Genomic DNA, 17,128 nt, shown 5'->3' on the forward strand with positions numbered 1-17,128 from the left:
AATCCTTTATGTATGGAAGAACTACCTTCTTTTCAAAGAAGCCAGAAAAAATATGGGTGTAAAACCTCCACTGAAGTCTTCTCCCTACACTGCGATTGAAAGTGATTGGCAAGGTGTTACTGGAAATCTTCCCTCTTTATTTTTGCAATTAACTTAAAACCTTCTTTCTCAAAGTTGTCAGAAAGGAACCTTTTATGAGCTCTGAATCCACCTAAAAAACATCTGGAAAGAGGTGTAAAGGAAGTCTCCTTACACATCTTTCAGAGGAACATCATGGGATCTAGTAACAAGCGATTTCTTCAGGCTTGCTTAAAACCACGAAGAAGTGCTGTTCTAAATGGCTATTTCAGTAAAACTTTTAAATGTGAACTTGGTTTCTTTTACACTAGAAAAAGATTTGTGTTAACACCACTTTGATGAGAAATTTTTAATTGTAAGTGCTATCCACAAAATACTAAAATAAGCTGATGGATAAGGAAAATTCTGGCTGAAACAGTAGCATAGGTAAATCCTATAATTGATTTACAATTCCTGGAAGCAAATTTGGAGGAGTTTCTTCAGTCTTTCATTCAAGTTTTGTTTTTTGTTGTTGTTATAGACGTTTTACTGCCTAGGAGACCTGCTATTTTTGTAGCCCCTTTTTAAAATTGTTTCAGTATGCTAACTGATTTACACCTACTTTTTATTAGGGGTAAGGTCATTACCACCAGACACCTCTGTCTTTCAAAACACTCAAAGAGTAACATATGATTCTGAGCTCTCATAGAAAAATACATAGTCATTTTTCTACAAGAAAAAAAGAAAGTATCCCAGCATTCCACCCAGTTATTTATATGTCTGCTAGCACATTTGTATTTCTGTGTCACATCTTCATCCTTTAGCCACCTTTAGAAAATGTGGATGTATTTATATCCCCCTACTTACAATAATGAGGCAGTGAACTGTGGAAGATCTGTAAAGGAATTCTGACACTTAGCAACCCAGTGGCTGAAATCACAGCTACACAACTGTATTAACCAAGGGTAAGTCTCTGTTGCTACTCCCACCTACCCTGGCTGCTTGCTTTAGATACGGCCATTGCGCCACCATGCAACTACATCATGATTCAGATCACAGCAAGGCTCTGGCAGTGACCTCTCCTTTCCTCCCGTCTTTAATACTGAAGGCAGAGCTCAGGTAGGGAGTGCTGCTGCCCCAGCCCCCTGTGCCATTGCATGGACACTGCTGCTCACAGAAGAGGTGCTACAACTGCCCCCTTTTTGGTAGCTGACAAACTTGCATCAAATAAAGTGACCATCACAGTGTAGATATGAGAAAAATTCACAGAGTTCTGATACTTTCTTCTTAGAAAGTGAAGAACGTTTTTTAGAGATAAGGGACAGAAGTTCAAGACATTGAATTACCAGGGAAAGGTCCCCTGCAGATCTCTGCTGCTTAGGTATCTAAAAAATGTTGACTCTGATCTCCTTTTAAGTCACATCCATGGTCACAAATACATGGTCACAAAGTCTGCAATAAGAAATAAGCCAAAACAAACCTTTAAGCCTCACAAATCAGCCAAACCTAAATTGAGATCTTGAGTCTAAGGTCTCAATAGTCACCATACTCATGTTTATCTTCCTAATATATCAGGTTAAAAAAGATCCCAAACAAATAAAAAACCCACACACTCAAAGCCAAAGACTGCCTAGGTAACCATTCCGTCTGCCTGCCACCCTTCAAGCATGTGTCTCTTAAGGCCTTCTCCATAAGTAGTTTGGTATATCAGGAAAGTTAAGTGATAGATAATGGCCAAATGAAAACTGTTTGTAAATTTCTGTGAGTCTATACCAAGCTAATATTAAATTAACAATTCTTCCTCCTAAATAGTATGATCTTGGTGAGAAAGGAATCCATCAAGTGACTTTCACCAAATGTTAACAGGAGTTGGGATTTGTTTTTGATCCATTGCACAGATTAGAGTAAGTGTCTGCCAGGCAGCCAGGCCAGCCATGGTGCCTCCCGGAGATGGACAGACCTGAATCAATTAATAAACAGACAAATTAGATGAGGAATGATTTTTTTTTTTTTGATAGAATTTGTAGTGGGCTACAAAGACAACCATATTTTCTTGTCATGGGAATGTGATGATATGGTCTTTATGTTCTCTATTGCTCCAACAGGTAAGAGCTATATGGCTAAAAGCAGGTTATTAAGCCTAGACTGTTCAATTGTAGAGCCTGATGTCACTGTGTACTGTTAAATGGCTGGCAACATCCACTCCCAAAGCAATATCCTTTCCTTGACAAAGTCAAGGAAATAATTCTCAATCCCAATGTTTAAATGCCATGTGATCTCTCAGGATCTAGCCTTTCCCTCCCTGCAGACTCCTAAGAAAAAAAAGCTGTTTTAGTCTACTATCTTTATTTGAACTTTACTCAGTAGTTTAGAAACATGATGTACTGTACGTTTTATGCAGTAGATGAACAGTTTGAAGATTTTCATGTCCTCTGACTGGATTTAGAGAATACTAATGTAATCTATATTTCAAGGCACTAAGCTTTTGCAGCAGAGAATGATGCAGTAAAAGGAAAAAAAGCCACATCTCAACTATATAATGAATGTTCCCATAAATTTTAATAACCATACGAGGTTTCTTTTTAAGATAGTTCTTGTGAAGAAGCTGAGGGCACAGTACCACTTCCATTGCTGAAAAGCATAGAGATGCTGCTGCAGATAGGTAAAGAAAAACAAACATTTAGAATTCCATTTTGGAACCTGAACATCATTATCTCCCCCATCACAATGTAAAGTGTAAGATACTCTCATAAATTTGACGTAGCGTCAAGACAGGGAAAGAACATGTGAGGTCAAACCCTCTACACTGGTTTATAGGTCTTCTGCTTTGTCATCATAGATAACTTCTACTAAAGCCTGAGTTCCCTTCCACCTTTCAGAACCACCACTCAATCAGAATATGCTTCATATGTTTATTTCTTTTTAAATAAATAAATGCATTTCTTAAAATGATTGTTCAAATGATTCCCTTTAGGCTAGTAAAATATGATAGCAAAAAAGGAAATCATGTTCCCACATTGTCTTGTATTTCTTAATATTCTCTGAAAAAAAAGTGTTTTAAAGCTTTAATCTCACTTTTAAGATGTCCTCAATATCTGCATTCAACTGCATTAAAAAAAAATTACTGTTTATGATAGTATTTGAATTCCAAACACAAGTCATTTGAATTCAAAACACAAGTCACTTAAGCTCTCTTACATGTAAGCTGATGATATTGGAAATACACTTTGAGAAGATAAACAATATCCTCCTTGCACTATTTAAAATGTTATTGCTATTTGCATTCCTATGGCTGTTTCATGTCAGCATTTAAATTACAAATAATTTAAATCTCAGCTACTAGCTTTCTATTTCAGATAAAATGTTTTATATTGCTGGAGATCATTTTTCCTTAAAATTCTGAAGGGCAAAGAAGTAGAATAATTGGAGAATTTTTTTGGTTTTAATAGAAAGCATACTAATATGGGACATGTAACTGTTAGTATATAGCCTTAAGGGAAGGGATTCCAAATAAATCTTTTGTATATGTACTTCTTTTAGACCAATAAATGCATTGTTTTTGCACAAAAGTTGCGAGTACTCCTAGCACTATACCAAACATGCAGCATGATACAGGGCTTTATGACAAAATGCCTATACAGAAAATGAATTGGGAAGGATTTAAAGCAATGTATTGTGTGACTAGCTGAGAACACATTCTTATGGTACTTTCCTTCTGTCCTTCTCCAAAAACAGGTACCCACCAGAAGAGAACAAGACAACAGAAAAAGCGGACATGTACTCGTCACTCGAACTGTATTACATTATACAGTACAGCCTCATTGCTCAAGATTCCACATTAACTGCAGTTCTCTTATCTGATAGACTACAAATACTGTATGAAAGAGTAAAAACATGATATATCATCTGATTTCTTCTCAAAATTTCTAATCAAAGTATTACTTAAAACACAGTTTCAGCAGGGTGAAAAGATTATTTTTTTTTAAAATAAATTAATCTAAAAAGCTTTTTCAAATGTAAGCCCCTTAAAGGGCTAATTTCCTCTCTGTCCTTCAGGAGTATTATTTACTAGGCTTATCAGAGAAATTATCACAGACAGCTGAACATTTTTATCTTGCATTGTCTCATTAGCAAGATGCTCTAACTGGAATGAGGTAAGGATAAATTAAATCAAGAGTTTTAATTATGCAATTATGGAGCAAAGTGATTTAAAGATATCTTCCCTTCTTTGTGTGGTGTGTCGTGTCGTGTGTCCCCCCCCACACACACACACACAGTTTTCCTCCTTTTTTTCTTTGAGGGGAGAGACAAGTAGGGGAATATAACCATGTAACAGATGTAATTACAGAGAAAAAAAAAGGTTAAATGCCATGTCAGGATGCAGGAAAGGTGCAGTTCAATCACACACACTCAGCCAGAGTGCAGTAAGGCCTACAGAATAGTGAGACCAAAAACTGAGATCCTGATTGCTTTAGAAATCCAGACAGATTCTGACAGGAACAGGGCACTTTCTCTTGCACATAACTTCAGTCAGTGTAGTAGCCATTTTGTTATTCGTATTTTTGTCTTACCTCTCCCTCCCCTCAAGACAACAAAATACCTTCTACAAACTTCATTTTTTAAAGTATGCAAAAACAATAATAATTTCTTGGTAATAGGGTTACTCTATGCAGAAAACCAGACGTCCTTCACACAAAATGTTCCCATAAAACAAAATGGGATCGCAAATAATTCCTTTATTGAGAGCTCTTTGTGAGATAACTAGCTTTTAGAACATAGTTTTTGGAGTAATACTATGTTTTACTTTGTTACCTTTATTAATACACTACTTTACCTCCGACACATGACTACTCTTCACTTTCAAAAGAATTACATTTTTATGCTAACTACGGTAAAACGTATAAGGACTCATCATGCTTCATGCTATAAGATGAGCACTTCAGGTTAGGCGTCTCATCAAGAGTAGTTTTGAATAGCTAAGATATTACTGTGAGGTTTTTATGCCACCATCTCTTGAAACATTTGCTACTCAGTACTAGGCTAAATTTGTATCTGTTACTTCAGAATAGGTCAACACATTTGACTCAAATTTCCACCTATGAAATCTAGTATTTGTAACTCTGCGTTAACAGAGTAGAATTAGATCTCGCAATTTCAAGTGGTATGAATTCCTCTACATATGTAGAAAATCAAAGGCTATACTTAACAGCTTCAGGAGAACCTCCAGAGCCACTCAGTTGGGCACCCAGACTTGCAGGAAAAAGACCATCTTTTCTTCTCTACAGCTGTATCTTGTTTCTACTCTCAGACACCTGAGGTGATCATTTGCATTACAAGTTGGATTGCCCTATCAATCTTTCTCCCTGATTCTAACCCAGCAGACTCATTTTCCTTGATGCAACAATAATGATATACTTTTATTGCTAAAAAGTACTATTTTAAATAGTACTATAAAAGTACTATTTTAGCTATCTCCACTCCTGGTATCAAGACATGGTATACATGTTGACCTTCTGGCATACACGTTGACCTTCTGGCATACACACTGGTTGGAGAAAGATGCAAAGGCTCAGCTTCTCAGCTGATAATTGTCAAAAACCTGAAAGAGCATAAAGAATAAAAACAGCCCATTCTTGTGATCTGAAACCCATCCCAGAAGAGTGAAAAAAAAAAAAAATCTAACAGAGCGCAGACTTGGAAATCAGGTAATGCAATGTCTGTCTACACAGATTTAGCCATCACTAAGTCTCTTCTTTTGTGTAATTTTAGAAGGCCCCAAAGGATTTTTAATCTTTCTTTCAAATAACAGAGTTTGTAATCACTCTGAACTAATCTTATTGCTGAGATTCTGCTCTGACATACACATTTTTTTTTTATGCTCTTTTAAGGCTGAGCTCCTCTTCCTTTTCCCAAGCACTGCTAGGAAAGCTCCTCCCCTGCAGAGGAGCTGCATCAGCTGACACTAGAGAAAATCAATCACCAAAAAACAGTAACAAGAAAATTTCCTTAGCAGTCTGCATCAGACAGATGGAGTGCATAAAAAACAAATATCAGAAAGTCCAGAGACCATCTAATCAGTTCATCCACACAAAAGACTGACTTAAAAAACATCCCATCATTTCTAATTGAAAAGAAAATGATATACTTTACATATCAAATGTAGGTCACAAATCAAATGATTGCAAACATTAGTTTTTCCAGTTTCCTTTTTCTTTCAATTCACTTAATGGTCCCACAAACTGATCTACATTCTTTACTTGGATAGAATCAGGTTATATGATTTTAACATCTCTTGCCCTAAAATCTAAGGTAGCTTTAAGAAAGAAACAGGGTCCTAACCACAATCCAGAGCCAAGTTCAAAACAGCTCTGTAAGAAAGTAAAACTTGCTGCCTCTGTCTGGATGTTAACAGCATTTATGATCTTCTAGTAAATTCTAAGGAGAGACTGAGATTACTGAAATGACTCACTTAAGAACACACTGGCAACTCCTTGGTAGGGTTCCCCATTTCTCCCTCTTGTATACATCCAGGTGTTCTTCATACTGCAGCAAAATGCAATGGTGGGCAATGGGTCTGTGCAGTATCTCCACAGTGAATTTTAAAAAGATTCATCCCTGCAAATTGTCATTTTCATTTGAAATCCGAAAATGTGAAATTTCATGAAGACCTGGCACAAAACAGAATCATAACTGAAGAATAGATTAGCTGATTCCCATATTACTATGGAGAGATTCTTTATTTCCTGAAAATGTGCTTTTAAAAATTAGTTGATCTATTCAGAATCAATTTTCACATCATACTGTCCTATTCAGCAAGAAAGTGTGACAGAAGTTTTGAGGAGGGGGTGTAATCTCACTAAAGTAATTGCTACAAGAGCAAGGAAGCAACATGCAAAGTTATAGACATAAATGCACAGTTTACTGCAATCTTACATGAGTTACAGATGTCAATTTTATTATTTTGGGTGGAGTTTATTTTATGTTAACAGTAGCATTTCACCCATGGTTTAAAAAGAAACTGAAATGTTTTTTACCTACCAAAAGATGGAGTTCAGTGTTCTGTTTCCCTTGTAACAGCTGAAGACACCACTAACACCTAAAACAGAGCAAAGAGCTGCACTTGCATATTAAATGTCTAATGACAAGATGCAGAAGTAACTGGTTTATATGGCATCTCTCTTGCGATACTTATTCTAGAGCACATATAAAACTTAAAACCAAGGAACATATATCCTGCCTATATCCACTAAAGAGAAGTGGGGGAAAGATTGTTTTCTTATATGCAGTTATAGAGTAGAACTAAAAATAAATCCTTGCCTATAACTCAGGCACTCCTGAGCTGAAGAAAACTGCTATCGTGGACTCACCCTTTGAGCACTTCAGTTCAAACCAGGCCCTATCTGCCAAAACCTCCGATGATTGCGCTGCAGAAGTTGGGATTCTGAGCTCTCTTTCTGTGGTAGAAATTCACATTTCCCCAGCATTTTTATCCAAAGCCCAGACAAATTTAGAGCCATTCAACATTAGTTGAAATATGACTGTAGCTCCTCCAAATAACCAGATAAGCCTGTGGCTTTAAAAGTTAATTGCTCTCTAGACTCTGGAGCCAGGGAGGGGGGGGAGATTGGATACATCCCACTTTCATCTACTCAAAGATACAACTCTTAAGTAATGCTCACTGAAACAGGAAACGACTCTCATATAAGTCAGCCCACATACATTGCTATTATTAATCACTAGTACCACAGAAGGTCTACAGGAGTGCAGAGGTTTCACTGTGCTGGACACTGAATAAGAAAACCCCAGTAACTTTATAGGCTAAGTCATGGATAGTGCACAGTTAAATCTACAGAAGATTTTCTATGCATCTCAGTGAATATGTTGACACATACACACAAAAAAGACATAGTAACAGAAACAAATATGTAGAAACGCAGAAACAGAAGGAACAAGCTAACGGACTATTTTTAAGTGAAGATTTGTTTGCTGGCTACCAGCAGTTGCAAGTATATGGAGCAAAAGTAGTCACTGTTGAAATGTATTCCATTTCGCAACTTCACTAAGCAAAGGGATCACAGCCTCTATGCATACTTGGTAATTTTTCTGTATTAGTTCTACCTTCTGAGTGAGTTTTTTATTTGCTAGTATCCTCAGATTTCAAAGAACAGATGATATCATATCTGCTTGAAAACAGATTGATACATTTTTTTCAAGACAGCACTCAGAATAGTTCCAATTTCCTATAAAAGCTAGATAGAAACACAAAGTAAGAGAATATCAATTTTCAGGAGGAAAAAAAAAAAAAAATCAACAAAACTTGCTTGAGGTTTGGCTCTGAAGTTGGCCAGGCAAAAACATATAAAAAAAACAATACTTTTTTGATCACTTTGTATCTCATTAGTAACTCATGACTCACTTGTTATCTTTCACACTGTTCCTCTAAACATCCCAACAACTCATAATCCTTTCAAATTAAAATTATCTTTTATAAAAATAACACCCAAAGAATTTTTCTAGTGCATCTGTAGAAGCCAGATGCAATGAAATTCTGCTGAAAATTGCATCAATATGTGTTTCATCTTAAGCCCTCACACTTGGTTTAAGGACTGGCAAAGAGGCGTCTCTAAATTGCCCAGCTCTACCCCTCACCTCCTTCTAGCTCTGGCTGCCTTGTATTACCTGGAAAGCAGTGATGCATGAAATACAGTGCTAAAGAAATTCAAAAAATAATGATAAACAGATTCATTTCCCTTTGTGGTTGATTTTCATTTAGCTGTACCTGCACATACAGGAGCTATCAGAGAAAGCTATCTGTTACTTGCCAATTCAAAATGACTTCAGAAAGCAGTCCCCGAGCTCCCAATGATGTATGTCCAGCAAAACAACCTCCTAATCTCCGCAAATGGTTGTAAGAGCTGCATTAAATGAGCTTGCCATCAATCTTTGTTGTCTTTACTCAACCAGATGTACTACCTCCAAGTGCTTAGAAGAAACAACTGCAGTAAGCTGCTACAGTAAAAGTAAAGCTAGCAACATAAATGGGAAATTTACTTTCAGAAATTCAGCATCTGCATTCTACTACTACTACAGCAATGGGAAATAAAAGAAGGACTGCTAGTACTGACAGTGGTGTATTTTTGCAAATATTGCAAAATTCACTGCTGCAAAATGTCTTCCTCATTCTTATATCTGGCAAAAGTAATTTCTTTGGATACATCTGTAAAAGCTTTTTAGTGATAAATTAAAATAAGTCTAACACAAACTACTGTAGGTCTCTGGTTCAGCTCTAACTTGGTGCTTGAACGGCTAGCATACAGTCACATTTAATTTATCATGAATTCTTCATGGTAAAAGGCTGAAGAAATCACTGGCACTGACTATCTCTTCCAAATTCTACTGAATGTCTTTGGATTTTTGTCTGCCAGCTGCAGTATGATCTAAACCAAAATTACAGCCCTCCTGCAAATAACTTAAGGAGACATTCAACTGCTATTGGAATGATTTTATTAGTTAAACTAACTTTATTCACTTTAACTGTGGATGGCTACTTACGTCTATTTATTTCATGGGAGATTTTCATCTTAGCTGTACTGTATTTTTAACAGATTTTCTGATGTCTTATTTCATTTTGCAGAATTAGAATTCAAAAATCAGACAGCACGATACCCAGAATTTCTTACTAAACTTCCCTGTTCATCTAGAAGCAGCAATTGAGCTGGTCAGTTCAAACCCTGTCAGTCAGTTTCAATTTTAGATGTAGAGATAATTCAGGGATCACCTGTTTCCATTATAAATCAGAACAAACAACAATGAAGTAAAGAGAATTAAATCTACATTAAAAAAACATGGAGAAAGGAACAGGAACTGCACAGTATTAGGCTTATTAGGCTGCCAACTAGTATAAAAATAATCAAATCTATGTACTGGTGACTGAATGCACAGCAGTAGACTGGGAAGGGTGTGCTGCTTGGCCTGGTGTCTTGGTTTACAAGGGACAGATGTTGATCCCTAGCTGATGTATGTGATCCCACTGAGAGAACTGTAGACAAATGCTTCCATATGGACAATGCTCCCTAATTATTTTATTAATTGTTGAACCAGTGCAACTCTGAACTTTCTGATCTGTCAAACTCACTCTCAAAACTACAGTTCTGGCCACAGTGCAACAAGACTTGCATATAGATCTAAATTAAACATAAACCAAGTGGTTTCACAGAATCACAGAATCGCTAAGGTTGGAAGCCTATGTGGTCAGACAGGGACAGATGCATCAACCTGAAAAGTATGAGCGAGAACAAGCAGAACAAATGCGGTATGCTAACAGTACCACATATAGACCTGGAAAAACAAAAAGCAAAGTTTCTTTAACATGTGACATATAATGAGCCCACAGTGACATACAATTTAAGTTTTATTGACAAGTTCAAGCTCAACTTTGAAGTAGAAAAGATTGTTCATCTCAAACAAGTTAGTAAGAAGTCTGTCAGACATACAGAACAAAATCAAGCCATGATAATTCTTTCACAGAAGTTTATATTGCTTTTGCATACATACTTATTTAGCTGCCCTGACACAAATCGCTTTTACTTAGAGATCATTTTATGAAGATCTATGAGATTACAGAACTCTGGCTCTGGTCAGTACATTTGTTTAGCAATTAGGTATTCAGAGATGTTATTAGTGAAGCCAAACCAGTTCCTCAAATCTGCATATCAGTGATTAGATTATTGGTGGTTTACCAAGGAAGAATGATGCAGAGCACCTTGTAGGCAATGAAGGTGCTTTAATAAGGGCTATGCCATTAAAACTCAAGAGGTGACATTTTAAGTAAGGTACTTCAACTTTTAAGCTATCATTAAACTTGTCATAAATGTACTCATTGGTAACAGTCATCCTAAAAACAAGATTTAGTCGGGTTTTCCAGAGAAGCTAGTGAAATTTCATGAGTCACCAAGATTGTTCAAGTTAACAATGCCTGAAGGACTATGTTAGGATACAACGTTGAGTCCAGCTGCAGCTAACATTCCAGCACCGTAATTATTTCAGTTTTACAACTCTGGCACCAGTAGATACCTCAAAAGAAAAACAGATACCTCAAAAGAAAAACAGACAGTAAGCACAGTAACTTGGTGCTCATTAGAAACCTCTACCTTAAGTCTCATCACACAATCATGATACATTAGTAAAACACTTCTAAGATCAAGAGCCTTTTAGAGAATGTTCTAGTCCTTACAGGAAAGTTTAATGTCTCTTCAGATAGGACTGCCTAATTTGCATGAACAATTAATGCAGACCTATGTTTATTATGAGAAGAATGGATCATATGACACAAACTTGCACTTGATGCAGGTTTCCATATAGTCTAAGAACCTTTTTTCCCCAAAGCTGAAGAAAACTTAAAAAATAGTATTCAGGATGAAGGAAAATGAGGCAACACTCAGCTTTCAAAAATAGTTAAAATTCAAACACAAGAGGAATCTGTTGATTAATGCAAAAGTTGTTTATTGAGAATTTGCTGTAACAGTCCAAATAGTATTTTCTTTAGAATTAAAAGAAGAATAGAATCAAGCACAAAAAAAATTAATAGTATCAAGAAAACAGATTTTTTTATTACTTCATTAAACAGCTATGTTTTGGCTTCAAATTTGGGCTGATTGTGCTTAGAGTGCCTGGCAAGTTGAAAAAGAATTAGAAAGCACTTAGGAAAATGTTCCAAAAAGATAGATATTGAGGAGCTTCCACTCACGCCTTTGAAGAGGCCAAGCTCAGACCTTACTAGGAGATGGGACACAGCAGGAACAGATGTCAATGAAAAGTGATAGAAAAAGGGAAACCAGGTGGCTAACTTGAGATGTCTTATTTAGGTATTCTGAATTGCCCTTTGTACAGTTCTCTATCTGTATGCCATTGGCAAATAAACATCTCATTTAGGCACTCTGTATTTCATGTAAGTTGGCTCCTTATTGACCTAAGGCATACTGTATGATATTTCTGTCATCACGAACAAGGATATAATATGATAGGTGTGTTAATTTATCAGAGTCATAGTGTTTTGAAACCTCAAAATATTATTATTGAAAACATTAAAATACTTTCCTAAAGTAATAAGCATATGGATCAAATTCTTACATCTCTTTTCCACACAACACTGAAAATACAAGGACACCACAAACATATGCTGGACCCAAAGAAAGTTGTCTATTACCTTCATATAAGTACACAAATAGAAGTGTAACCACTAAAAGCTTTTGCAAATGTACAGTAGAGCTCTGATGGGATTTGATGCCTTCTGCAACAGAACACAAAAATCTCTACTAGATGCTTTGCACAGTAAGTACTCAGTACTTGTAGTTTATACAGTCTCCAAAAAGTATTTGAAAAGCACCAAGAGTCAAAGATACTTTAAAGTAATACTTGTCTTTCATATTTCCCAATATGTCCTACCCAAAAATACAATCCAGTTAATATAAATTTGAGTTAGTTTTTGACAGTGCAATCTATTATTTCCTAATAGTTCAGCACAGCACAAAACTAACCCATATGCTCCAAGAATCTGGAAATTCTTTCCATCATATTTCTCCAATAATAACAGCCTGAGTAAAAGTATTTGAACACTTGGGTTGTCTCAGCAGTTCACTACCATTAATTTCTGTTCATGATGTAGCTAGAGACAGTACAAACGTAAACTAGATGTTTCAGGAGAATCTCAGCTACATTTTCTTTTTCCCATCACATATTTTACACAGTTTGTGTAGGAAATACAAAAAATAAATAATCCCATCATAATGACTTTGCAAATAGACTGATCTCGTGATGTTCTACGGAATGAAACCCTTCTATGTTATTTTTATCAACTTTTCCTTTTGATTAAGGAAACTCCTTTTATTAAATGGCTATTTTCACATGAAAAACATTTATGCGAGAAAGAACAACATCTGCGCTGATTAGCTTACAAGGAATCGGTCTTTAAAAATAAAAGAGAGCAGTTATTACAGTTCAAAAGCTTTTTGTTTCCCTGTATGGATAAAACTGATTCTGTTAAATATTCTCCATATTTGTTTCTGAAAACCAGTTAGTCCTGTCTCTGCATTTACGTAGGGCTTGATGCACTACCAGCTGAACAACTCCCCAGCCCTCATATTCCAAATTACAAAGGACATGACAATAAAGAGCATTTTCTCTTGTCACAAGAACAGATTATCCAAAAAAAGTAAAGTAGCAGTAGAGCCTCAAAGCACTCATTAGATTCAAAAGAAAATATACTGAAAGTTCTAATAATCTTTGATTATTCCTCTAATGTTTCAATCCTTTCTTATGTATTTTTTCTTCAAATAACTTATTTTATCAGGTGTTAAGCACCCTCCAAATAACCTGTGAATATGAAGGCGATCCACATTCACAAGCTTTTAAAGGATCTTTCAGTTTTAAGAGTGGAAAAACCAGGAGCACTGGAGCAGGTTGAGAGAAGGAGCTGTTCAGGACTACCTAGCCCTTCAGAGAGAGCAAGACCTCTGCAATCATTTCTCTGTCTGAAAGAACAGCAAAACACACCACAGAGAAGCAGGTCTGCCCATGGCGAGCCACTGGGGTGGCCCCCCAGGACAGCTCCAGGAGTGGGCATCCTTTACACTGCATCCACACTCCAACAGCAGAAAAAAAAATTAAGATGTCACAGTAAATACAGCCCTGGAACTGCAAACACTCGATCAGAATGATGAGCCCGAAGCCCCATTCCTGTTTTCCAGCACTTCATTTGTATCCACAGTTACAGATATTCATCTCATGAATCAATCTGTATTTTGTAAATTCAAAAGCTTATATGTTTATAAACATTAAGTAAAAGGCTTTTCTCAAACAAACAGACAACAGAGAGAGAAGACACAACAGCAAAACTAACCTTGAAAAACAAATTACCAAAGAGTTTAAAAACCAACGATGTGTATATCTTATCATTTGTTACAAATCATATGACTAGAGCCAATAAAAGAATTTCATCACTGCGGATGCACACAATAGCAACAAGTATCAAAATGTGGCTGAGCAGAAACAAAGAATTAAAAGAACGGGGATAAACACAGCTTTTTATTATTCAAACACTCTTATTTGAGGGAAGCCATAGGGGATAAATCAATTTAAAAACAAACACTCAAAACAGGATGTTTGCCAAAATAATATGTATACATATTATAATCCAGAAACTCTAATCCATCTCTGCTTATCTGTTTCCTTACCTCAGTACTTTCTATCTTTTCTTCTAATACTTACAGAGAAAATATTTCTTAGTAGTCTCATTAATCTTGCTTATCTCTATTACAGAAATAACTAAAGCAAAATTCTGTGAATCAAACATTGACTCAAACCTGAGGGGAAATTCCCACACACAAGTATTTTTAGTATTCCCTCTGCCCAACTAATTCAATTAACACCAGCCAGAAGAAGATCATGTAAAGCTATAAAGTTACATAAACAATAATAATAATAATAATAAATAAATAAAGCTTACAGGTTAAGGAGAGCTTCCATGTAAGAGCCGTGTGTTTTTTTTTATTTTGGAATTCAAACACTGCTGGGAAAGCCTAATGACTGCTAGACAGGTACCTGGAAGAGTCACAGCAGAGGAAGGGCAAAGCATCGCGGCGCTACGTGGAGTTGAGGGCGCTTAGAGGGGCCGCGCCGCGCCGCGCCCCGCCGCGGGGCCGTTGGAGAGGGGCCGTTGGAGAGGGGCGCGTAGCCGCACCCCGCCGCGCGGGGCCGTTGGAGAGGGGCCGTTGGAGAGGGGCCGTTGGAGAGGGGCGCGCGGCCCCGCCCCGCCCCGCCCCGCCCCGCGGGGCCGTTGGAGAGGGGCCGTTGGAGAGGGGCGCGCGGCCCCGCCCCCCGGGGCCTTTGGAGAGGGGCACGCGGCCCCGCCCCGCCCCGCCCCGCGGGGCCGTTGGAGAGGGGCGCGCGGCCCCGCCCCGCCCCGCGGGGCCGTTGGAGAGGGGCCGTTGGAGAGGGGCGCGCGGCCCCGCCCCCCGGGGCCCCATGGGGCCGTTGGAGAGGGGCGCGCGGCCCCGCCCCGCCCCGCCCCGCGGAGCCGTTGGAGAGGGGCGCGCGGCCCCGCCCCGAGCGCGCTGCGGGAGCCGGGCTGGGCACCGCGTCCCACACGGGACTTGTGCTTCACTCACATTGTCATTCCTCGTGTGAACGGGACCCGCGCCGCGCCCCCGCACCCACCCCTCCTGCCCATCCGTACACAGAGAAACTGCCGACAGCGAGGCCTAGCAAAAACCTAAGCTCGTGGCCTTAAATAGGCTAGCAGGCCCACTGATGGTAACAGCACTGCTCGGTGCTTCAATGTTCAGTGAGCTTACACTGTCTGAAAGGATCAATCCTTAGATTAACGTTATTTTTATCACAACTTTGACTCTAGAAAGTGTTCACAAACTTTCACGTGTGAAAATAAACTTTCCTGAGTCCTAAGGCTTTTTTAATTTTTTAAAAATTTAAACCATTATTAAAATTGTTTTGGCATAGCTATCTGTTTCTGTTAATTGGTAATCACACACAAACACAAATACAGTATGAAATGAAAGAAAAAATAGGTAATTTTAATAAATACAAGCCTCCTTCCTTCACCCTTCTTTTTCCTTTGTACTAATTCAAACTCTTCATAGAGCACACAAGAGAAAAAACACTGCAAAATCAAGGCAGCGGGAAGAAGCTCATCGTTTGGCCCACCCACGCAAGGAGAGGATTTAGGATTCCCCTTCAGAGACCTCACAAAAACGCAATTAAGCCTATCTAGGAAGTCCTGAAAGTTCTTGCACCAGAAAGCATTTCCTTGTCTTTTTTCTTGGGCTCAAAGGAGAGCTAAAAAACAAACAACCCAACCCCTCCCCTCAAACCACTGCGATACGAATTAAAAGTTAAAAATACGAATTAAAATAAAATTAAAATTCATAGATTAAGTTCATAGCCAATACAGTTAATTTGGCTTTTTTTTTCCCCAAAACCAAAACACATCATGACAACCTACATATAGGAGATGTCACTTTACCTAACTGAGTAAGCAGTTCTCTGAACAAATTCTACATTTTCAGTAAAAAGCATGCATTGAGTTTTCTTTCCTTCAGGTTCATTTACAGTTCAAAAGCATCTGGAGCAAATCTAAACTCGTTTTCACCAATTTGCATTGAGAGAAAATAAAGTTCCACGTTCACTTCATTTGGACTGAAAAATCAACTTACAGTAAAAACAATATACTTTCAAGTACAAGTTAAACAGCTATATGGATATGTCCTGAAACACAAGGCCAGACAAAGACTAGTACATATTACAGCACAGCAGTTTTGCACAGGCCTGCTATAGTCACAAACTATTAACAATTTTACAATTCTACAGTTCTTCCAAGTTCATCTCAAAGCCATCCACTCACAACATTTCCAATAGCCTACATGTTAAGTGAGCTTACACAACTCTTACTTTACCAGGAGGTAAGTTAAAACAGTATGGTGAAGAATTTCACTGACTTCTTTTGAGCTCAGTGAGCTTTGGAAAATTCCACAAAAGTTGTCCAAAGCCATGAATTTAATCTGTGGCAGAGCTACAGAATCAACATCCATTTTTTTCCCAGTGATGGATTTTTAACCATAATGCTATTTTCGTTCCCACGTACTGCTTGGAGTAAGCCCAAGGATGTTCTGAACATCATGCAGTGCATTATTTTAAAAATAATGAAGTTGAGGGAGTTGCCCTTTTTATGTTCTTAATTATTATTTTAAACATAAGGATAACATCTGTTCTAGGAAGCCTGCCAGGCAGCAGACTGAACTAACGTGGTGGTCTGCACATGAGTTAGGCCAGTGGGTATATAATTTTGATAGAGTTACGATATATTCTTACTGCTTACACACATCCTTACTCAGCAGCTTGTTTCTGAAGTTTTCATATACCAAGCAAATTGGTGCAGGCAGTATGGTAACAAGCAGCTCACTCAGCTTGCTCCCTTTTATGTCCAGAGGCACTCGATTTCTCTGCATCTCTCTTCCTATCTGATCACGTTTGTTTCAAACCTGAGCAGACGACACTTCAA

At 37.9% G+C, this 17,128-nt stretch overlaps 1 protein-coding gene across 11 annotated transcripts in view; it reads right to left on the bottom strand.

Annotated features, from left to right (window-relative positions):
* GRM7 (glutamate metabotropic receptor 7) overlaps positions 1-17,128 on the bottom strand; it is a 342,940-nt gene that overhangs the window by 193,918 nt on the left and 131,894 nt on the right. The window contains exon 1 of one of the 11 annotated variants that reach the window (XM_062585585.1): positions 14,656-14,774. The exons of the other annotated variants lie outside the window; for them this stretch is intronic. Within the exon in view, the coding sequence (XP_062441569.1) occupies positions 14,656-14,689 (34 nt within the window). The 5' untranslated portion in view covers positions 14,690-14,774. Of the gene's footprint in view, positions 1-14,655; positions 14,775-17,128 lie in introns of those variants that run through there. 11 annotated transcript variants of the gene reach the window in all.

This window comes from Rhea pennata, chromosome 12 (assembly GCF_028389875.1).
Source record: "Rhea pennata isolate bPtePen1 chromosome 12, bPtePen1.pri, whole genome shotgun sequence".
Classification (NCBI taxonomy): Eukaryota; Metazoa; Chordata; class Aves; order Rheiformes; family Rheidae; genus Rhea; species Rhea pennata.